Source organism: Exophiala aquamarina (genome assembly GCF_000709125.1).
Source record: "Exophiala aquamarina CBS 119918 chromosome Unknown aczIA-supercont1.4, whole genome shotgun sequence".
Classification (NCBI taxonomy): Eukaryota; Fungi; Ascomycota; class Eurotiomycetes; order Chaetothyriales; family Herpotrichiellaceae; genus Exophiala; species Exophiala aquamarina.
This window is the reverse complement of record NW_013550584.1, coordinates 2,304,914-2,326,962: the sequence shown is the minus strand read 5'-3', so window position 1 is coordinate 2,326,962 and position 22,049 is coordinate 2,304,914. Positions and strand designations below refer to the sequence as shown.

At 51.9% G+C, this 22,049-nt stretch overlaps 7 protein-coding genes across 7 annotated transcripts; 3 read left to right on the top strand and 4 right to left on the bottom strand.

The window, feature by feature from the left end:
* Positions 1-269: 269 nt before the first annotated feature.
* A1O9_05936 (protein NMT1) lies at positions 270-1,556 on the top strand (the record flags this gene model as incomplete). Its single annotated transcript, XM_013405149.1, has 4 exons — positions 270-304; positions 408-510; positions 567-635; positions 681-1,556. 4 exons carry the CDS (start codon positions 270-272, stop codon positions 1,554-1,556), a joined length of 1,083 nt encoding a protein of 360 aa, XP_013260603.1.
* A 6,198-nt stretch (positions 1,557-7,754) lies between these two features.
* Positions 7,755-8,618, bottom strand: A1O9_05935 (uncharacterized protein; the record flags this gene model as incomplete). Its single annotated transcript, XM_013405148.1, has 1 exon — positions 7,755-8,618. The coding sequence occupies one exon, from the start codon at positions 8,616-8,618 to the stop codon at positions 7,755-7,757; it is 864 nt and encodes a 287-aa protein (XP_013260602.1).
* A 1,263-nt stretch (positions 8,619-9,881) lies between these two features.
* On the bottom strand, positions 9,882-10,654 carry A1O9_05934 (uncharacterized protein; the record flags this gene model as incomplete). Its single annotated transcript, XM_013405147.1, has 4 exons — positions 9,882-10,139; positions 10,187-10,278; positions 10,347-10,374; positions 10,529-10,654. 4 exons carry the CDS (start codon positions 10,652-10,654, stop codon positions 9,882-9,884), a joined length of 504 nt encoding a protein of 167 aa, XP_013260601.1.
* A 1,900-nt stretch (positions 10,655-12,554) lies between these two features.
* Positions 12,555-14,433, top strand: A1O9_05933 (uncharacterized protein; the record flags this gene model as incomplete). Its single annotated transcript, XM_013405146.1, has 3 exons — positions 12,555-13,309; positions 13,364-14,070; positions 14,162-14,433. The coding sequence occupies 3 exons, from the start codon at positions 12,555-12,557 to the stop codon at positions 14,431-14,433; spliced, it is 1,734 nt and encodes a 577-aa protein (XP_013260600.1).
* Positions 14,434-15,050: 617 nt separating this feature from the next.
* A1O9_05932 (uncharacterized protein) lies at positions 15,051-15,419 on the top strand (the record flags this gene model as incomplete). Its single annotated transcript, XM_013405145.1, has 1 exon — positions 15,051-15,419. The coding sequence occupies one exon, from the start codon at positions 15,051-15,053 to the stop codon at positions 15,417-15,419; it is 369 nt and encodes a 122-aa protein (XP_013260599.1).
* A 215-nt stretch (positions 15,420-15,634) lies between these two features.
* Positions 15,635-16,496, bottom strand: A1O9_05931 (D-lactate dehydrogenase (cytochrome); the record flags this gene model as incomplete). Its single annotated transcript, XM_013405144.1, has 3 exons — positions 15,635-15,862; positions 15,919-16,085; positions 16,139-16,496. 3 exons carry the CDS (start codon positions 16,494-16,496, stop codon positions 15,635-15,637), a joined length of 753 nt encoding a protein of 250 aa, XP_013260598.1.
* Positions 16,497-16,637: 141 nt separating this feature from the next.
* Positions 16,638-17,387, bottom strand: A1O9_05930 (D-lactate dehydrogenase (cytochrome); the record flags this gene model as incomplete). The annotated part of the gene is made up of 3 exons (XM_013405143.1): positions 16,638-17,192; positions 17,243-17,321; positions 17,356-17,387. 3 exons carry the CDS (start codon positions 17,385-17,387, stop codon positions 16,638-16,640), a joined length of 666 nt encoding a protein of 221 aa, XP_013260597.1.
* Positions 17,388-22,049: the final 4,662 nt, after the last annotated feature.

Here is a 22,049-nt window from a genome sequence, read left to right as displayed (position 1 = left end):
CTCCTTTCTTGTCTCCTTGTCGGCACTCTCTTCTGGGAGACCAAGGAGAACATGACAGGGAGAGGGAGAGGGAAACCCGCCCCATCCGGGTTGATCTGAGAAATACCGCTGAACTTGATCTGGATAATACCAGCGAAAGAACATGCTTCTTTGATGCTCCCCTCCAACCCACCCCCCAACAATATCATTGGGGGAGGGGTCAAAACTATGGTCGAGCATGATCCCCACTGACTGTTGTAGTGTCGTTATTTGTTCTTGATCTGATCACGATGGCCAGCGACAAGATTGTCTTCTTGACCAACTGGTATGCTGCTGAAACTAGGATTAGAGCTCAACCCACATGGCCTGATCTGATCCCCGCTTGGGCTTGTGTCGCTCTGGATGACTGACTGGGCGTCCCGAGATAGGCACGCCACGCCCTACCATGCACCGTTGTACCTTGCGCAAGCCAAAGGCTTCTTCAACGATGAAGGTGTCAAAGTCGCTTTGCTTGAGCCGAATGATCCCAGCGTGAGTATTGTTGCCAAACCGTTTTCATTCTACGCCCTGCCTGACCTGGCCTGCAGGATGTGACTGAAATCATCGGCACTGGGAAAGCGGATCTTGGATTCAAAGCGATGATTCATACTCTTGCGGTAAGTGAAGAAGTACTTGATTTGCGCTATGTCATTTCTCGGTAGCTTTTACTGAGGGTGCCCTGGGACCCACAACAGGCCAAAGCCCGAAGCTTCCCTGTCAGTTCGATTGGCAGCTTACTCGATGAGCCATTCACTGGGGTGGTGTACCTCAAGTCGTCTGGTATCACAACAGAGTTTCGCACACTCAAGGGCAAACGCATCGGCTATGTGGGCGAATTTGGCAAGATCCAGATCGACGAGCTTACCTCTCACTATGGCATGACTCCCTCCGACTACACGGCGGTGCGGTGCGGAATGAACGTATCCAAAGCCATTATCCGAGGCGAGATCGACGCCGGAATTGGACTCGAGAACGTTCAAATGGTCGAGCTGGAAGAATGGCTCGAGTCCCAAGGCCGCCCTAAATCAGACGTGCAGATGCTGCGGATCGACGAGTTGGCCGAGCTGGGCTGCTGCTGCTTCTGTACGATCCTGTACATCGGCAACGACAACTTCATCGCGCAGAACCCCGAGCGAGTGCGCGCGTTCATGCGCGCGGTGAAACGCGCGACGGACTTCGTGCTCAACCAGCCCGAGGAGGCCTGGAAGGAATTCATCGACTTCAAGCCGGTCATGAATACGCCGCTGAACCGCAAGATCTTCGAGCGCAGCTTCCCTTACTTGTCCAAGGACCTGAAGAATGTCAAGCGAGACTGGACCAAGGTCACGCGATATGGAAAGAGATTGGGGGTTCTGGACGCCGACTTTGTGCCAAACTATACCAACGCGTTCCTCCAGTGGGCTCTGGACGAGGAGTCGTCGGACCCCGGTGGTGACCAGAAGAGGATGGCGGACCTCCAGTGCGATGTCAGGGCCAGAGGTGGACTTCAGCGACTCAATGCCGTGAATGGCGCCGTCGAAACTGCCGTTGGAGCTTGATTTTTGATTCGGCTCCGGGCTGCGCACTCGTTGCCGGCCAAAGACAAGGGGTTTCCGTTTCCCTTAGTTGTTGGCCCTTGTGATCCCACCCAGACGTAGAAGGGTGGCGAAGTCGAGCCAGTCGTTCATTTAGCTTTCGCTCAAGAATAAAGACCTACGAATACTGCTCAGGCCCGTCTAGTTCAGGGGATTAATTAATGCCTTCACGGTCTGATAGAACGGTGTACGGTGTACGGTGAGCTACAGGACGCCACTCAGCGGTCACCTGATCTTGCTTGTTCAAAGTACTCGTAATTTCCCCAGATTTCCCCTTCATGGCCGGGCTAGTGCTGGATACAGTATAGTGTGTTATCAGTACTCAATCATGTCGGTCCTGCTCTGTGTTGTTGTGTTGCTGTCCCGTCACGCCAATCACTCACCGCTGCCAGGCAGATGGACGTCAACCAACGCCAGGTGGATGTCAACGAGCCGTCGGCCGGGTGCGCAGCAGGGCAACAGCACATCCCAGCACAGACCCCGCCTAATTCAATCAACGTCATATGAGATTTCCATAATCATCAATAGTTACTGTAGCTCTCTCTCTGTGTGCGAGAGAGCGAGAGCGACCAAGCGACCAAGCGCCCCGCTGCGCGAAATACATACTGCGTGTGCATGACATGAACAATTCCGTGGGGGCTTTGGTTTTGATCTCGATGACGCCGGTGGAGGCGCGCCCAGATAAGAGTTTCTTGATGGCTGTGAGATCAAAGTGAGCCCTTTGTTGGAAATTGATCATCGTCGTCGTCGTCGTCATCATCGAAGACTGCATGCAGTCTGCCCAGGTGGGCGTGCGTATGTAGACTCCACGTGACTTTGACGTCTTACTTTTGCTGGGGGCTCGTGCCGACTAATTAGTACGAGTCCTTGCTTTGCCTACGAGTGCTCGTACGAGTCTGTACCCGTGCATGGCTGGGGAGCGGTGCTCCATTTTCACTGCCAAAGACGCAAGGACCGGGGCCAACGAGCTGAGGAATGTGCAACCAGATGCCATAGAGCTGGCCCGGAGACACACGACTCGTTTCATCATGGGCTTGATTTCAATGTTTTATCTTCTTCTCTTGGGGTTGCAAATTACAAAACCTGGGCTAGTAGTTTACATCATACCGAAGGGACGGGGAAAAGAAAATCAAACCAGGACTCGCTCGCATGCTCACAAGTGTGGAAAGTACTCGTCATTATCGGTCGTACTCGTAGATAGGATACATTCCAGGCTTTCTGTTTCTGTAGTATATCACCCGTGGCACACAGAGCACGTAGCCGCTGCTCATACATGCATGGATGCTGTCCACTCCACCCCTCAAATGTATATCGGACTCTTCTTCTGCAAGAGACATCAAGTTCGAGACATTTGCGCCCCAGGCGCTGGCTAGTCATAAACCCCCCAAGCCATAGCAACGAAGACCGGCTGCGGTCATGTCGCATCAAGCTCCCTTCCATTGTCCTCCAAACTCTCTCAGAGACGAAATCGTAATTGGGTATCTCAATCAAAGATATGGTAGTGGATACCAAAAGTGAGCAAGCTAGTGCCCAGTCGAATATTGACACAGTCAAGGAAAGGAAAGGAAATAATGTTGGTCGACTGGACGGATTGAGACATGTCGACACTGAGTTTTACATGACTGGTCATAAGGATCCCCAGACCATGGCGGCGGCACCGGCTAAGGCAGCAACCGCGAGATTGATTTCTTGGATGGTGGCAGCTCCGGTTGCTGTTGCAATGGCTACCCCGGTCGTGGATGCAACCGATGATGCAGCGGTTAGCGAGGGCTTGTTGACTGTGGACGCTGCCTTGGTGGTTGAAGAGGTAGCATTCCAGCCTGTTGGATGCATAGATGTGGTGGTTGCGTTGTGGGCGTATGTGAGGGTTTTGGTGATGGTCATTGTCGTCGAGTATGAGGACGTGACAGTGACAGTGGTTTCTCCTGACCAATCTCCGGGAGGGAGGTCTGCAAGAGCTGCTGGTGCAAGTAGCAGAGCTACCGCAACGGCAAGGGCGGTGAAGCGCATAGTGATAGAGCAATTGAGTATCGTTGCGATGGGTGCGCAATGAGTGCTTTCGCGATTGCGATTGTCGCGTGTGTGCGATCGCTAGTACAGACTGAAACTGAGGCACGGGCTGGTCTGAGTCTGATAGCTGCAGTATTGCTTGGTTCTGGATGGCGTGTACGAGCACTGCTCAAGTGTAATAGCGAACGACTGAATAAGCTGAGAGGGAGCTCAGCGACTCGGACGACAGCAAGGTGCTATCAGAGGAATGGGAGGCTCTGAGTCGAGGCAAAGAGTTGTAGAGAAGGAGGCTGTGGTGTGCACAGGGCAGCACGAGCAGGTATATGTGGCGGTGGGAAGGACAAGATGAAGGCAGGAGGACGAGTGGGTACCAGATGCGGTCCAACCCATGCTGGCACGGAGTCACCCATGCAACTCACTGACAACCAGCAAGATTGCGTGCGATTGCATTTCCTCTGCAGAGGCGACAAGCATGTCACTGGCTTGTTATGGCTGATTGCGCTGGGGAACAGAGGGCCGAAGGGGGGCCGGGGGGGGGCACTCTCGTACCTGACGGGTCTTGACTCTTGAGCCTCGTTGATCGCAGAGGAGCAAAAGAATGAAGGCTTCGGGCTTCGGGGGGCGACAGCCAATCCCATGGATGCCAAATTTCCCGACGACCCCACCTGGGAATGCCAGCGTACCTGACCAGACTCTAGGCGGTCTAGGCAGACTTCCTTGGTGGCACCCGGGGGCTCTTAGGGCCAGGGACGCCCCGAACTGACTGGAAACCCAGTCTGCAAGAGACCCCCGTCACGATGATGATTCTTGCGCTCCTCTCTTCATTCGTGGGCGGAAACGGGTGGGGACTGGGCACTGGGCCAAATGGGTATTTTGCATGACGGGTGTTTGACCAGAAGATGCATGGCCGTGACTCGCTTGGCCTGGTCCGGTTGAGAACTTGAGACTCGAGACTGGCACTCTCGGTTCAAGCGTTGGCCCTGCAACCAAAGGTTCAGACATACATACCTTGCTCGTACTCGTAGATGCGGTACGATCATTTAGCCGCTTGAGTGCAGATTTCAAGATTGTGCTGCTGCATTATTGCCGTCTGGTGCCAGTCTGGTATGCAACATGTTTGATGAGCCGCTGGGTCTTGCGGGTGCCCTGCTAACGGCCAGCCTGTCAGTGCAGCTGCCCGCCGCCAGTCAATCTTGACCTCGCCTGCTGTTGCTCTGCACTTCGGCTACGTGCGAGCCCATAGGGCAGCCTGTAACAGGCTAACAGCCTACGGTATGTACTACTTAGTTCCGAGTACTGTCCTTGGTAGCCTGTAAGAGCCCCGGGTGGCGGCTTGGACCTGCGGGCCTCAGGCTCCTGCTTCATCGTGCTTCAGCCTCCAGCGTTGTCGCCGTCTGCCGTGGGACACAAGGCAAATGGTCAACGATTGAGTCAATTCCAATTCATCACACCATCCAACAAGCGCCAGTCTCACTCGACCAATCTACGCAAGCAGGCTCGCTTCGCGAATCACGACCGATGCTTTGAACAAGTCGGACCTAGTCGCTGATAACATTCAACACTTGACTCCCAAACGCGCAAGCGGCTCAAGTAGCCAACCGTTGGCTCCAGGCTAAAGGAGGTGGTTGTCTCGCTCGCAAAGATAGCAGACGCATCTGCGATGGTTTTGGTTTAGTTGATCACCCTCTTGCCCGCCCAGAAAGATCGCACGCTCCACAGTTCCTTCAGGATGGAGGATGGAGGATGGAGGATGGAGGACGGAGCGACGAGGAACTTGGAAGAGTTCGCGTGTTCCTCTCTCAACTCTCGACTCTCGACACTTGCTGTCTATCTCCGCATTTTCCCTTCCGCCTGGCCCAAAGAAGAGAGATGTGCGTGCGCGCTTACCGACTTGGCTTCTCGTCTCTCCTTTCGTGCAGCATACTATCGACTGAAAGCGAGATACATCCTCACTCGGGATCTAAGCTGACGCTCTTTTTCCACTTTGAGGCTCTACCAATACTCCTACTCCGTGCCATCTACCTTCACACTCCACATCACAATAGCAATCTCATTCCTCATGCATCCCTCGAGGACTCTCAATGGACTTCTCTACCGAGCACCTAGTGCCGAGTACTTGCAGTTCCACAGCTATCCAGGAACTTCCCCTATCACCGGACCCATGTTAATCTAATTAGCTAACAAGCATACGAGCACTCCGTACTCCGTATGCAAGCACTCATCTAAATTACGAGATGAGATGCAGCTAGGGAGACTCCACCGCCGCCGATTCGCACTCTCCATTTGTGTTCTAGCGGCCGTGTCTGTCCCCGAGCCTCCAGATAAACTCTGCCGCAGTCTGAGACCAAACCACCTACTCCGTACTACTTGTAAACCTACACATTGCCAACTGAAAGCTCTAATTTATGGATGCTTTTTCGGCAACGTTGGAGAACTCTATGGGCTGTCTTCTGGGCCCCTTTTACTTTGCTTGTCCTGATCACAGTTTGAAGAGCCACAAGAAGATCGGATGGCTGGTTGAGAGCTCTCATTACAGAGCACTGAACCTGCGTCTCTACCTTCCTCCCTACAGACCCGAAAATTATCTCTTGCAACCTAGCGTCTCATGCAAGCTGCGACTTCGTGCTGGCACAATCTCGGTACAATGTGAGCCATGCCATCAATTCACCACGTGATTCAACATCCCTAGGTGCGACCGCAGCGAGATCCCCCATCGCTCCTCCGGATTCCTTCCAAGCGCCGTGGGTTCACTTTTGGTGAGTAGTAAGCGATCAAAAATCCAAGCGTGAGATGCCAGCACGCCCTCAGTCGCAAATGATTGCGCTCCCTAGTTGAAGCGCGATCTGGGAATAAAGCATGTTATGGAGGCAATCAAGCGCACTCAATCAATAGTTCCTAACCAGTCTCGAGAGTGATGGCCATGCTAATGTCAGAGACGATTGAGACTGGCGTGTCGACTTGAGCGCACTCTGAGAACCCGGGACGACAGAACGGCATTCTGCGTGTGCCAAGTAGTTGTATTGATCTCACATAATCGGTCGGATAACAAGGCAATATTAGTCCATAGTTGATGATCGTGCACTGTCCCACATTCGAGCCGAGCGTACGAGGAAGTACACAAACACCCTATCGCATCAGCTGGTCAGAGTATTTCAACCAGAGGAACCTTTATGCCGAAGATACACCACCTAGATCTTTGTTGGACATTCTTCACTACCTCGTAACCACCATGCACCACCAACCTGCCAACTCCCTTCCCGTCTCAGCGGCCTGAATGGTGACCCGAAGACTGGCATCATTGACGTATCCTAACCAGATAGGGGCAGCAGCACTGCCCGATCGGGCTGAACCTTCATCGACAAAAACCCTTGACAGCGGGCCGGCCCGTAGCGAATGTCCAATCAAATTGAGGCTGGAGTTTTCACGTCTTTAGTTGATTTTCCGTTCCATGTTGGTCTGGGACTCATGCTGCACGTGCAGTCTCTCAAGTCACATGTCGTTGGGCTCTTATCCATCCATCCATGCTAAAACAGCAGGAGTGGGCATGAAGACTTGAAAGTTCACATGTTGTTGATAATGTGGCCCATTTCCGAGGAACATATATGCGAATAGAAAAAAACAGGTCAATGGATATCTACCTTGGTCGGTTTAGATCGCATCAATTCAATCTCCGTCATCGTGGTTGTCCACTTCAAAAGGTGTTTACCACTATCAAAAAGCGAAGAACAATCTTCGTGCCGACCATGAAATGCTATAACTGGTAGTATGTAGTTTGAGACGCCAAATAAACCAGATACCCATTCCTACTCCTCACCTCTGCCTCCCAAAATTCCTCCTGTCATCTTCTCTTCCAGCTTACAGCTTGATAAAGAACAAACTCCCGCAGTTTTCTTTAGAACTCCCTTATTTTATTCTCCACGAACCACTCCCTTCAATTAGAACGCCAAGGCATCTAGAAGCATCGCCAACATTTTGTTTTCTTCCTCAGCTTTTCATCCATCGAAGAGCGAGTCATTCGGCTAGACTGTCCACCAGGGCTGTCGTCTTCTAGCCTCTTGCAGCTCTTGTCTCAACCGAGTGTTCTTGGGAGTGATCCCAAGCTGGAAGCTGAGACTCTGACGGTCGCATAACAATGTAGTTGACGACAACAAGTTAGGGTCCGCCCCTCCAGCCCTCCGCAAGTAGCGCCAGATCGTGCTCCAGAGCCTGTTCCGGGGTGATGTCAAAGTACTTAGGGGCTCCTTTAGACCAAGGGTCGACCATTGGTATTATGCCTCCCTCTGGAGCCCACATCTCCTTTCCCCAAACCTTGCCATTCTTGTCTGCGTCCAGAACGCCATGCTCCCTCAGATTTGACATCCAATACATGAACTCCAGGTCGCTGTTCGGTTTCAAATTCCTGCATTGGATGTGATTGATGTTGTATTTCCCTGGGTCATGCTGGACAATCATCCGCGTCGTGTTGCTAATGTCCTTGACATCTCGATAATCAAGCGTATACCAATATCGTTGGTCTTTCACGTCGATTTGAACCCTCTCTCTCGCCGTTGGGTAATCAGCGTAGAGGGGATCGTCGTACGAGATCCAATCGCCGCAGCAATGGATCACGGATGGGATACCGCCTCCCGAGTCGCAGGCCCAGCCATCTGTCCACTTCCCACTCTTGTTGTCGATGATCTGCCGGCACCAATATCGATACTTGGCCGCGGCTGCCAAGGCCAGTCGAGTGCAGGTCAGCGGGAAAAGAGGCGGGTCGAACTTGGCCTCGTTGGTGTAGACGGACTCATTCTTCGCCGTGAACTCTCTGCACTCTTTGCAAGTTATCTCGACCTCCACGCGGAGCTCCCTCTTGGTAGGCGGCAGCAAGTCGTTTCTTCCGTAGGCGGTGCTGAAGGGAGGTGCTGAATTGCTCCATTCATATGGAAGAGCCGCTGCACTGGCAGGCCCTTGCATAAGGCCAGGCAGTCCCACGGCACCAGCCAGGATGATGATGGGAATCGATCCAGCATGACCCATTTTGGTTTCAAGGGGGGTGCGCTGTTGCGCAGGAGGCGGAGGGGTTAACGGAGTGGTTGATTTGTGGGAGGGTGTTGTTGAAGAGGCAAGAGGCAGAGCACGAGTTGACACAAGGGAGGGTGTTGCAGAAACCAAAGGAGGAGTAGTCTGCTAAGTCAGGATGTTTGGCTTGAAGGACCAGAGTGTAGGTGAGGACAGATGAGAAGACGGAAAGTGAAGGGGGGAGAAGACTTTTATAACGGGATATTAGAAGACTTGGGCTTGGGAATCCTCGAGGACAAAACGTACCGGACATCTCGTCCAAGTTTTGGCTCTGCACCCTGAGGTCCTCACACCTTGCCATGTTGGCCTCCAAATGACTCAGATCGACATCCCTGAAAGCCAAATCCACATTGGAAGAGTTGGCGCATCTCGCCTTGTTCTTTTCTTCTCTCTTCCCAGAAAGTCGATGTCCAGAAACCGCAGCAGTCTGACGAAAAATTCGACCCGCCGTAAGGTCGGAGAGGCAGAACACAGTGTCCACATTATTGAGGCCCTCGAACAAGCATCGCCAGCTGAGAAATCCGCTCCAGACAGTCTCAGCGTGTGCTGGTCTAGTGGATGTTGACGGAGATGGGGAAAATTCGATCCACGGCGCTCTCAGATATGGATTCCCAGGAGGACCTCAAGATAGATTCAGAAATCAGCCCACAATCGACGACAAACCAGTCAGATGCAGCAAGGCTGTAGAATGGTACTCCGTCCGCGAGTCGAGGTTCTCATTGTGCCGAGTACATACCCAAAGTAAATTGTGGGGTTGTGGGGATTTGAGGTAAACGCTGAGAGCGCCTTGGCCGCCTCTGGAAATCAAACCTTGAGCGAAGTTAGATAAACACCGACTATCACTCGCCTAGACTCGCTGAGGCTGAGTACCTTTTCCAATGCTTTCGGGTTCTGTCGATGGTAGCTCGACTCAGTCTCCGCACCGAGTTCGACTAAACCTTAGCTCCGCGATTCTACTGGCTTTTGATCGTTTTTTCTTGACCTCGGTGGCACGGGATCCGCGGGAATGGGGGTTCTCGCGGTCAGTACTTGGTTAGGCGCGAGCGAAAAGCCTGAATCATCCATCGGCTGTGGGCATTCCCGATAAGTGTTGCTGCATCTGATGAAACGTAACGGGAAAGCGGGTGAAGCAAGGGAAAAGACCTCAGTGTTCTTACCGGCTGGCCTCAACTACAAAAGAGGGAAAGGAAAACACTACATCCATCCACTGACGTTCCCGCTTTATTTGCTGTTGTTCTTCTCCACAGAGGTGCAGAACATCTTGAGTGGAACGAAGGCGTCGATCTTCGGCATGAAGACCTCGACCATGGCCTGCATTGCGTGGGCATTGCCACCCTGAGCCAGACTTGCGCCCATCGTCTCTGGCAGCTGAGGATATGTCCACGCGGGGACGTCATTGTACGACTCTTCCATGCCGTGAGCCCAACGCTCGACCGTGCAGCCATCGTTGTTGATCATAAAAACGAGGTGGTAGATGGTCTGCCGGCAATATGCACAACAGGAACATGCTCGGCATACGAACCAACAACGGGAGTCAGAGCAGACAATTCGCCAATCCAAAACGTCGTGATCAATGCACCAATCCCCTTCATCCGAGCATATCCGTCTGCTGCGTAACCTGAGATTGAGAAATTCTATCAGCGACCTCTTGTGTGAGAAGGGACTTCACTCGTCGTAAGTGCTTACCTGCCTTGAGCTGGTTGGCGTCTCCAACCTAATCCAGCCCCGTCGGCTCGAGAAGTCAAGGCATACTAGATTTTAGTCACCTGGTACTCCGTGGACCGAGTCGATTCCCAACTGGCGTAGTCTGGAAAATAGATGATGGGCAAGAGTTACAGTATTCTGCATTGTGTCAAGCGTAAACATACTTCGATGTTGATAATGGTTGGTAAGTTGATTTGCGACTGCACTTGTTCACGGTGATATTTGGACTTTGCTCGTTGTCGTTGTTGTTTGATATGATGATTTCCAAATCGAAAGGCACTGCCATTCATAGTTATACTTTTCTCAAACATGACGCAGACGCATTGTAACAGCTTGATGGTTGAATCCGCATTATAATTCTGGTGGATTGTTGAAGCAACCGACTCGTTTTCATTCACGCTGATGGAAGACTTGGCTGATCCACCAGATGAAGATAGGGGTGCTGGACGGGATGGGAGATGCGTCGAAAGACAAAACACCTCAGATCTTCAATAGCTCACTCTCATCAACACCTTCTCTATGGCCGCGACAGGCCATGGACCACGGTTGGTACGGCCTGTGGCCCGACAGCAACTTGTTTTGAATCGTATCTCTGGGAAAGTGCACAGAAGGTCCAGCAGCGATCTTCCTCATCTGGGACTATGTTCGAAGATCAGGATATTCACGGATCTTGCACCTCAGTGAGACGCAACGTTTGCGTTGGCATCAGTGAAGTTTAAGGGGAGTTGTTGATGGATGCCTTCTCCAGCCGCGTGTGAACTCGGTCCCTGTTATCGCCTCAGGCCTGTCCAAGCCTTCTGCAGGATGTTTCCCTCTAAGATGCTAGGATGCGCCAGCGGATGGATTTTGCAGCTGTTCGAATTCCTTTCCGAATGCATGTACGCAATCTGGATTGAATACACGCGAATAGATTGTGGGAAACCCATGGTCTAGGTTTGAGATGTGCTTTAACCGGTCACCCAATTTGTTAGACAAATAATGGCATGCAGCTGGGCTCTGGTTAATAGCGGATAGGAAGAGAGGTGAACATTGGTATCTGAGATCTTAAGTCGGCTCCGAGAGGCTTGTACGAGCTCCGTTTAGAGAGCTACGGATCTGTTGGCGCCAAAGTGACTATCGACGGAACAGGCAGACAACCCCGTGAGGACGATCAATGAGTCAGTGCTATAGCATCTGGAATGCTTTGGAATCATGGGAAATAGGCTCCAGGAGGTCATCTTGCCTAGTAATTATCTATATAAACCAGAACGGTGACCATAGAATAGAAGAAGACAGAAATCTCATCGACGCTGACTTGCCTGTATCGATTGGCCCGTACAGTTGTACAGTCCAAATCCTCCAACAGGATCACACTATCCTGCGTCTGCTACTGAGTTTTGACTGAGCTGTGGACAGAACATTCACCAACCCGTACGATAGAAATACGGAGGCGGATGGGAAATTGATGATGGCCGCGTGCCGGTTGACCAAGAAGACAGGGGTTCCTGGGCTTGTACGAGTAAATAGCTCCAGAAGACGAGGCCTAGAGATATAGACGAGGTGTCAGGTAGAGTGCTTCCAACAGGCGCAACGAATTGGCAGTCCACTGCGCATCAAGGCATGACAAAACTTTTTTCCATTCGACTCATGCGTGCAAGCTGATACTTAATTAAGTCTGCACATCGAGCTGGGATCAAGCCAGTTGAGGACGCTCCATTCTGGGGGAATTGCCTCGGTAGCTCTGGCCAAAGCTTGGAAACATCAGGGGGTCCAACTTGAATCTAAATCGTCCATCAATCATCACCAGTCTGGAGTTCTTTCTTCCCCTAATCCGGTAAGATCTCATTCCACACCACAAGAATAACACCACATAGAGAAGAGGGTCACGCTCTTTATCGGTGTCATTGCCGAATTGCAACCATTATCACGGTACAGTGATGGTAGGAGTTGAATGACGACTCCCCCGCACTTGACAGTCGTTCGGATCATACTACACTCCGTGACAAAAGGCCAAAGGTGGATTATATTGGACTCCTTCAGAGAAGTGGCAGTCCGACAATAATTCTGTACCAGGCTTCGCAGGGAGTCGGCTCCTATCAGCGCTGTCACGGTGTCATGAGATAGGTTGGCATTCATCGTCTACCGTCCAGCTCACAACCTCAATCTCTTTTGAACCCGTCAACATATATAGAGGCTGCAAACCAATGAGCAATGACCAAACAAAGCTTTGTCGCTAACGCCAAACGGCTTGCTGCGATAGCAAGCTGTGGCAATGGGGCGCGAGCCTACAACCTGCTGCAACACAGGTACATGACTACAGGGAGCAAGCTAAGCAAGGGCCGTACACTCAATTACAGGCGAGCAGCTCTTATCGGAGCAGGCATCACTATTTCTGCAGCCTACACCTTCACAGGCGGAGCTAGACAAGCACATGCCGAGCAGCCAGCCAGAGACGCACATACTCCAGCCTCTTCTTCGACATGCCCGCTGGTCACCATGCCTGTGGTGTACTACGACACGTCCACTGAGAATCTCAATGGTGCGACAACAGAGTTCTCGAAATTACTAGGTGCCAAGCGCGTGGACGTAGACCTGGGGTCGCGGATATCTCATTCGAGTACGGAATGGTCAACGGCACCTCGGGGGGAGCTCGATCGCTTTGACATCATTGTAAGCCCGAGCAGCACCGAGGAAGTCAGTGCCATTGCCAAGATCTGCCACAGGCGCCGTATACCCATGACGGCCTTTTCTGGTGGAACGAGTCTCGAGGGCACTCTGGCAGCGACGCAGGGCGGTGTTTGCATTGATTTCAAATTAATGAACAGAGTCATCAAAGTGCGAAAGGATGATCTGGACGTCACCGTGCAACCGGGAGTGGGATATCTAGATCTGAACCAACTTCTGGCCGAGGAAGGCCTGTTCTTCCCTCCCGACCCCGGACCAGGTGCTCAAATCGGCGGGATGATGTAAGTATTGCCCCTCGTTTCAGCAATGCTGGCTCATTGATTCTGCCGTAACAGTGCGCAAGGCTGCAGTGGTACGAATGCCTTCAGATACGGGACGATGAAGGACTGGGTGCTCGGCCTGACGCTGGTACTGGCCGACGGTACGGTAGTCAAGACTCGAGGACGACCTAGGAAATCCAGTGCAGGGTATGATCTCACGAGACTGATTGTAGGCTCAGAAGGCACGCTTGGGTTTGTGACCGAGGCACACCTAAAACTTACGAGCAAGCCACAGAATGAGCGGGTCGCATTGGCGGCATTCTCCAGCACCTCCCACGCTGTTGCGACAGTCGTCCGAGTCATCCAGAGCGACATGCCGATCGCGGCCTTGGAACTTGTAGACGACACGGGGATGCGGGGCGTGAACCAAGGCGGCTATTGCGCCAAAGAATACCCTGAGGTTCCGACTCTCTTTCTCAAGTTCGCCGGCCATGACAAGGCTTCTGTCGAGCGGCAGATCCAAACGGTCCAAGACTTCGCTCGACAGTCTGGGTGCCAGACTTTTGAGTTTTCGACTACCGCTGAAGAAGCAGATGCGATTTGGGCAGCACGAAAGACACTCCTCTGGAGCATGTTGACGTTGAAGAACGATCCGTCTGATATTTTCCTGAGCGCCGACACAGCTGTACCTATCTCTAGAATGGGCGAGGCCATGGACGCAGTGAAACAAAAGATCAACGAGAGCGGGTTCGTGGGAACCTGTTTAGGACATGTTGGGGATGGTGAGTCTAAACCTGATACTGAGTAGTCTATGTGTTTGCTTCTCTGTTCTGCGAGACAGGAAAGGGAGGGTCTAACGCATCTTGACAATAGGTAATTTCCACACCGCTGTGATGTGCCCGCCAGAACAGAAGCATCAGGCCCGCGAGATCATTGCATGGGTGCAGCGCCTAGCAATCGACATGGACGGGACGGTGACGGGAGAGCATGGCATTGGACTCGAATTCCGCGACGCCATGGTCGAGGAGATTGGGGAAAACGGCGTGGATATGATGAGGCAGGTCAAGCTGGCGCTTGACCCGTTGTGTTTACTGAATCCCGACAAGCTGTTTAGATTGAGGATTGAGCAGGCGGACGGCAGATGACCTTTAACCTTCTTCTGGGTTAGTGAGAGGACTTCACCGGCTGATGCCTCGCGCGGCGAAAGCTCGTCCAAAGCTGCTGGACGCCTGGGGAGGAAGCATGCGAGGCGCTGAATGTCCATACGAACGGCTGGAGGCCGCCTTATATCCAGTACGTGTTTGTGATACAGCCATTTGCGGTGATACGCTGACGCTGAAGCGCTGGGAGACAATTAGGGTATGGCTTCCGCATCTGCAAGGCACCCAGGCCGGCCTTGGTAGTCCTAGTTCAGTATAATGTTGCGATGGAGGCTTACGTATTTTACAAGGCTCAAATCGACAAGTCGACCTCTCTCTCTCGCTCTCTTAGTTCTAGTGGCATGTGAAACACAATTGTGGATTGCCAAGTGTTGGCGTAGGCCTCGGGGCCTTGCTGACATCTCACATCCGGTCCGTCTTCCGCTCCTGTGGTACTGATCTATCCGGGCGATGAGGTTTCCACTTTTCATAATAGGTATACTAGCTGATAAGAAGTCCCCTTGACCTACTTGGACCTTGGAGCCCGGGCTTTGCTCATTCTTTTCATTTCACTGATTTCCGTACACAATCAAATCCGATCCCGCCTCACTTGTCCATCCATCATGACAGCAAGCGCACCTGCACCAATCGCACTGACCTCGTCGCTCTCACCGGGGTGCATCCTGTCCGTCAAGGTGTGGATCCCAGAGGAGAAGATCGCCGAGTTCTTCGAGTTGTTCAAGCCCGCCTACGACGCTGTGGTGGCCGAACCCGAATGCCGATTTTTCGTCGTGTCCAGGAACCCGCACGATCCCACGTGTCTGAGTTGGGTGGAGGGCTGGGCGAAACCGGTTCAGTGGCTCAGTGAAGTGCAATTGAAGAAGGCCTATTACGAACCCTACATCAGCACTACGGAGAAGTGGTTTCTGAAGCCCCGCCAGTTTGAGATCACGAATGTGGAGGAGGGACTGGCTCATTTCAAGTTGCCTTAAAGCACGGTGGACTTGGCCGGGAAATCTAGGAACGACGGTTGGTACGAGGGTTGACTTGGCCGGCTGGTTGGTCCTGATGCTAGCTATCACGGAGACTTTGTTCATGCATTGCAAGGCTTGCAGGTATCATGTGGTTGCGCTCAAAAGCACGAGTTCTGGTTGGAGACGGTCCAGGGGATTCAGAACGTTTTGATATGATCCATGTGAGGGAAGATTTATTTGCCTCGAGGTATTTCGAGTGTTGAGGCAACTGTCGCAACAGCCTCGTTCTTGGTTCGCCCTTCGTTCACCGCGTCGAAGATCTTGCCAGGATTCATCAACCAATCTGGATCAAGGGCTCGTTTGATTGTTTGCATCACCCCAATCGTGTCCAAACCGAGCTCATGAATCAAGCTTTCTTTTTTCCCAAGCCCGATTCCATGTTCTCCTGTACAGGTACCTTCCTAATTGCCTACGTGGTCAGTAAGTAGCGTAAAGGTAGGATGAGATCTCGGCCCACCATTTCCAATGCTCGATTCACCATATTGTGTACCGCATGCTCGACCTTCTCGCGCTCATTTGGGTCTTGACGATTGTAAAGGATGGACGTGTGAAAGTTGCCATCTCCTATGTGGCCCAAAACACTGGCAAAGAGGCCAAGATCGTCAATTTCTTGCTTTGAGATTTCTATCAAAAAGTTAGTTAGGCCTAGGTTTCTCGCTGCCGCTAGGAGTGCTTACCAACAATATCCGGCAATCGTGAGATAGGTACCGCAACATCGGTAGACCATACTTCATCTCCTTCTCGTCGTAGAGATAACATGCTCCACAGTGAATCTTTCCTTGCCTTCCACAGATCATGGGCCTCTTGGTCATTACGAGCATAGATGAAATCGCCACCTTGATTTGCTCTTGCAATACGAGTAGTGGATGTGATGTTATCTTGCACTCCAGCTTTTGTGCCTGAGAACTTGAAAAATATCGTCGGGACCTCTTTCCAAGTTCTGTTTGTGCCTCCTGCCCTGTTGATGACAGACATCTGAACATCGTCCATGATTTCCATGGCAGCAACAGGTACTCCGGAACGAATGATCTGCATCGCAGCGGCTGCAGCATGACGAATCGTTGGAAAGGTGACCACTCCAACTTTGGTTTCTTGGGGAATCACGGCAAGTTTGAGTGTCGCTTCAGTGACAATTCCAAGAGTACCTTCGGCTCCAATGAATAAGTGGTTGAGATTCTACCCCGCCGAAGATTTCCTTGGTCTTTGTCTCGTCTTGATGATACGGCCATCTGGGAGAACCACGGTAAGATTAAGAACCCAATCTCTCATGGTACCATAACGGAACGCATTCGTCCCGCTACAGGATGTTCCGATCATGCCTCCAATCTTAGCCGATGGACCGGGGTCCACAGGAAACCAAAGTCCAGTTGGTGCTAGTCTCTCGTTCAATTCCATCCACTGTATTGACGGTTGCACGACAACATCCATGTCTTCGTCGTGGAGCGCAATGATCGTATCCATGAACGCTAAATCAATGCTGAAGCCTCCATAGGGGGCCGCGAAGTTGGCTTCTAGAGAAGATCCGCCTGAGAAGGGGATCATTGGTACTTTGAACCTGGATGCAATCTTGACGATTTGAGACACCTCCTCGGTGTTCTTTGGGTAGGCGACTGCTACAGGCAATTGGTGAATGTTGATAGAGGACCACTCTGAGTATCCGTGTGCATGAAGGTCCTCATCATCCGTGCTGATTGCATCTTCGCCTAATAGATTGCGGACCTCTTGGATCGCCTGTTGATGATTAGAGATGTAGGTCTTCCCATTGTTCAGCTTGCCATTACCTCTTCAAGTTCTTTCTTTGTCGCATAGGTAGGGGCTTTGGTATGCCGCTTGCTGGAGCGGTTTATAGAGCCCTTAACGCTGTATGCATAGCCTATGGACGCTGCTGCTGCACCAGCTAGGAGAAATAGAATATCTCTTGACCATGTTAACCGAGAGGGAGATTCTGGCCGTGATGAGGAGTAGTTGGCTCGAGATATTGCCCTCGATCCGTGAAGAAGGACAGCAGACGTTGGGCACCAGCCACGCGGGGGGGCCAGCGCCGAGCCTGAGGGCGAGGAAGAAGAGGAAGAAGAACAAGCCACTGCCGCAGCCACAGGCAACTTCAAGTTCGAATTGCCCAAAAGGCCAACTCCCCTCCTTAAGCGCCCCACCGTCATCGACCTCAACATCACTGACAGACTCCAGTACGGAATATGCAGAAGCGGCCTATCTAGTTTCCTGCTCCGGTGAAATATTGTAGAGAGTAATGTAGCTGCAGAGGCGAAGGCCTTTTCATTTCAATTCAAGCAGCGGAAAAGGCTCAACGGGTCCGCGGGTATGCCCAGTGGTGCTCAGACGCTTGGGCGAGGTCCTGCTCGGGGGCGGGAGGGTCTTTGCCGAAAGCGCAGGGATCGCGGATCGTGGAGGCTCGAGGCGAGGAATGCGGCCCACGGCGCCCTTGGTGGGCGTGGGGGTTGGGACTGAGTTATAACCATCCTTCCGACCGGTCCTCCATCGCAACCCACGATTGCTGGCTGTGTCGAGATACTCGTCCAGCTGTAGGACGTCGCTGGAGAAATCGCAGGCAATGGAGGAGTTGGGCGGGCAACCATGCTGGACCGGCGGACGGGTGTGCGTCACAAGTCCACAAATCACGGGTGCCACCAAAGGGCTGCGTTGAGTTGCTGCCGTTGCCGTTGTCTTGCCGTCGCCCCTCGTCGTTGCCCGCGCCCACCTCAAGGTCGCACACTGCCGCAAAGAATTGCATGTCGTTGACCCTTTCCCCTCCAGGCGACGGTGACATCTCTCCCTTTCCTGCCACCACCAACCCCACTCCATTCCTCGCCGACAGACGCAACGATGGGGCGAGCAACGCTTGTCGATCTGCTAGACGAGATAGAGCTAATCCTCACAGGAATGACGGAGACACCTCTGTCCTTCAAGGTAAGTCTGTCAGTGGGTTTGAAAGCCTAGCTGAGCCCGACTCTGGCTGGGCCTTGTCAGAACAATGCTGACCAGCCTCAGGGACTCACCAATCTTCTCAACCACAACCACGAGAAGGCTCTCTTGGCACAGTGGATCTCCCTGAAGCCTTGCCAAACTTGGTACCTCCTTGTCGCTGCCTTGAAGAATGCCGAAAAGGACCCGTTTGCAGTACCTGTTCTCCTCAAGCTGTGTATGTTTCCGCCTCTCGCTAAAGTGGCCCTGGGCATGGTTTACATCCGAGGGAAACGTCTCATCCGATGTGTTCTCAAGGCCACGGTTGGCCGTGGCCAACACTTAGGAACCCGTTCGCCCGATGATCTTGAACAATTTCAACGAGTCGATGCAACCCGCGACTTGTGCGAAGCCGCACTACCCTACGCAATGTACGATGAGCGATTATTCTCTGGCCTTCTCCTGCGAAGGACTGTTGGCAATGTGCTAAATGTACATCCATCAGTCTGGAATCGAAGAGTCAAGGCCCTCTTTAGCACACAAGATCTAAGCGCTCTGGCCAAGATCACAGGACCCGACCTGGTTCTCGCTTACGAGAACTGGAAGACCCAGATGCAGTCAAGAGATCACTTTGACGCGATGGCCTCCATTCATATTGCTGCCTCACTTTTCCGTCTTGATCGTGATCGAGTCCTGTCAGCAGCATCGCCAACAAACGATCCTGATCCAGTTGAGCTCCCACCAGCCTTGTCGAAATGGATTGCGCAGGCGTGTGAGCTGTTTGTTCTACCCAAAGGGTTCAGCACTGTCAAAGCCACATTTCTCCGTACCTTGAAGGCTGTTGTCGAGGCAATCTCAGAACCGGCCGTTGTCAACCTTGAGATGACCGCCATGGCGAGAGACATCCTTGCTGTCGTCGACCATGAAAGCCTCGAAGAGTGGGACAAAGCATCGGAATCCGCGGTACGAAAGCTGAGATGCAAGTTGCTTGAACCCGATATCCCTCCAGCAATGATGGCTAACGCGTTTTGTGTTCTCTGCGAGAGTACGTCGAGCCGGCCCCATGTTTCTACTAGATTCATCCTTCTCTTCGAGACATTCGTCAAGACGGTTCTGCTGCAGTCTCAACTTTTCTCCGTCAATGAGATCAAGACTCCGGAGGAATTTATTGGGTTGCTTGTCGAGCTTCTTCCAACGGCCCCGGAAGAGCCAGTATCAAGGCCATTTATTTCTCAATGTCTTGAGGTTGCTGTTTCTGCTGTATTTGATTTGTGCCGTCCTGCAGATCCCGAGCCCAAAACATATCTCGGTATTGAATGGGCTCTATTGCTGTTGACCGCCTTGGATAAACATATCGCGAAGAGCAAATCGCAGTTCCTTGCTGGCATCTTCTGCAGTGTCATCCGTGGTCTTGGCTTTCCTGCGTGGTGGCCAGCCAACCTGTCGGACCCGGGGAACCCTCCAAACTGCTCCGGATTGACGGCTTGTCCCCACTGTCAAGAAACCATAAGACAGAGACTGTGTCTTAGACTGTCAAGGCTTTTCACCAAATCTGCCTTTGACGGCAAGGCACCACTCGCCTATTCTGACCGAATCAACAAAATTCAAGCTCAAGCTCAGATGGACCAAGCAACACCAGGGATAACCTGGAAAATCTGCTATTTCGGTCAGTTCGTTGATCGCCGTGAATTTGGAACAAATCCGGACATTGAAGTGCAATGGCCTTGTGAGCAAACTTTTAGTGATGTCTTGGATGACATCCGCAATGATATCCAACGGGCTGCAATGGTGCACGTCAACCAAAGAACACGTGCTTTGCAAAATCGATGTGATAGTGTGGAAAGACCGTTGCGTGAGGAGAGAAAAAAGTCCAGTGAATTGAGGCGGGTCTTAAAAGACTCAGAAGAGGACTTGGCCGCACTGGAGGAAACGCACAAAAGCGTGAAGGCTGATTTTTCTCGCATGCGTGAGAGACATGCTTTTCTTTTGCAGCGCTCCCACGACCAAGCCATGTCTCCACAAGCCATGCAACTAGAACACGAAAGTTTGAAGCAAGAAATCTCAAGCACACTCGACATAATGGCGAACCAGAAGAAAAAGTTCTCAGACCGATTGGAAGAGGTCAACTGTGAGACCCGTCGAGAGATCCAAGACCACGAATTCGCAAATTGTGGGGCACAATTGGTCAGAGAGGAGGAAGCAGAGATGGAGGAACTGCTGAAACAGGATCTGGAGTCGCAGGTCGCGTGGTTGAGAGAACAGCTCGATCTCATGCACGTTGAACTCGGCGAACAACATGCGAAAGAATTGCAGATCCTCAAAGAACAATTCACTACCGAGATGGCTACGATGAAACTCCAGGTTAGTCCCAAATAGGGGTTTAAGATCTAGAGAGCAACTGATGCTGAGCGATACAGGTCGAATTGTACACCAGTTTCCTGAAAGTTACTGAAAAGAAAACGGACGAGTACGAACGAGAAATTAAGAACCTGGAGCTGCAGATTGATCGACTTACGCGACACAATGAAGACCTATCCTTACAGAATGGCGTGTTCAAAGAGGAGATCGGAAAGCTCGAGAAGCGGAATGCGGAACTCGACGCTGAGTGTGCCAACTGGAAAGACCAGGCACTGAGTGCGATAAAGGAACTCTCTGATTCAAAGGAGGCTGATAAGAAGGTTCTAGAGATCTTGCAGAAGCGTCGTTAAATCTCTTTATTGGCATGATCACTCAGTTTGAGAACGGGCGACTGAGCGTTGGAGTTAAACGAACAATTTGCTGGAGGTAACATAACCGCACAGGATAGCCATTGGGCGCGGATTGGCTTGATGGACTCATTTGCTACTTGGTTGGACAGTTCAGCTCAGATCAGCTGGCACAGGGGATTGACTCTCTGCGCCTTGTCAAAAGGCAATTGTCAGTACTTGAAGCTAGTGAACAACCCAAACAACAGTATTCAAGTCAAACAAACTCCTCTATATGTATCAATCCATCTCCTGGCAGGCTGACATAACATCATTTTTCCTGTTACGCTAATATGATCGTGTTCCTGGCCTCAAGATATAAGGTGCTCCTTTTCACCAGAACCCTGCCGCAAAAAAGTTTCTCCGATGCCGGGACCTTTTTCTCACGAAATTTGAAGGAGGAGCCAACTCGCCATTCTTTGACACGATCGACATGTGTGAGCATGACCATTCAAGCAAGGCAACGAACATTGTATAATTTCTATCTTTTTATCACTGCTTAGCACGGAATCCGAAAGCTACTTCCATAGCGTCTCGCTTCAAAATCATGTATCGCTTCGAAGCGACGCTACTCTGAGCAGCAAACAACTGAACGCAAGGGCAGGGCAGCGAAGTGTCGGTGAGCGTTGCCTCTCTCAAAACGACCAGTCAGATGTAGTTTGTGGCCGCCCGATGTGAACTGAGTCTCAATCTGAGATCAGGCGCAATCCAGCATCAAACAGTCAACTGAGAAATTCAATCACAGCAAACAATCTACTTGGCAGTTAGTTCTACTAGAGCGCTTTGTTCGCTACATCCTTTCCATCCCGTCCTCCCTTCCTGTTCTTCACCGCGTCACTTACCAGGTGAATCTCTTTCTTGCCGTTGCTGTTTCCGCCTCAGCCTGACCCGTGATCAGTCCTCACCACCGAAATAGCCGAGCCAC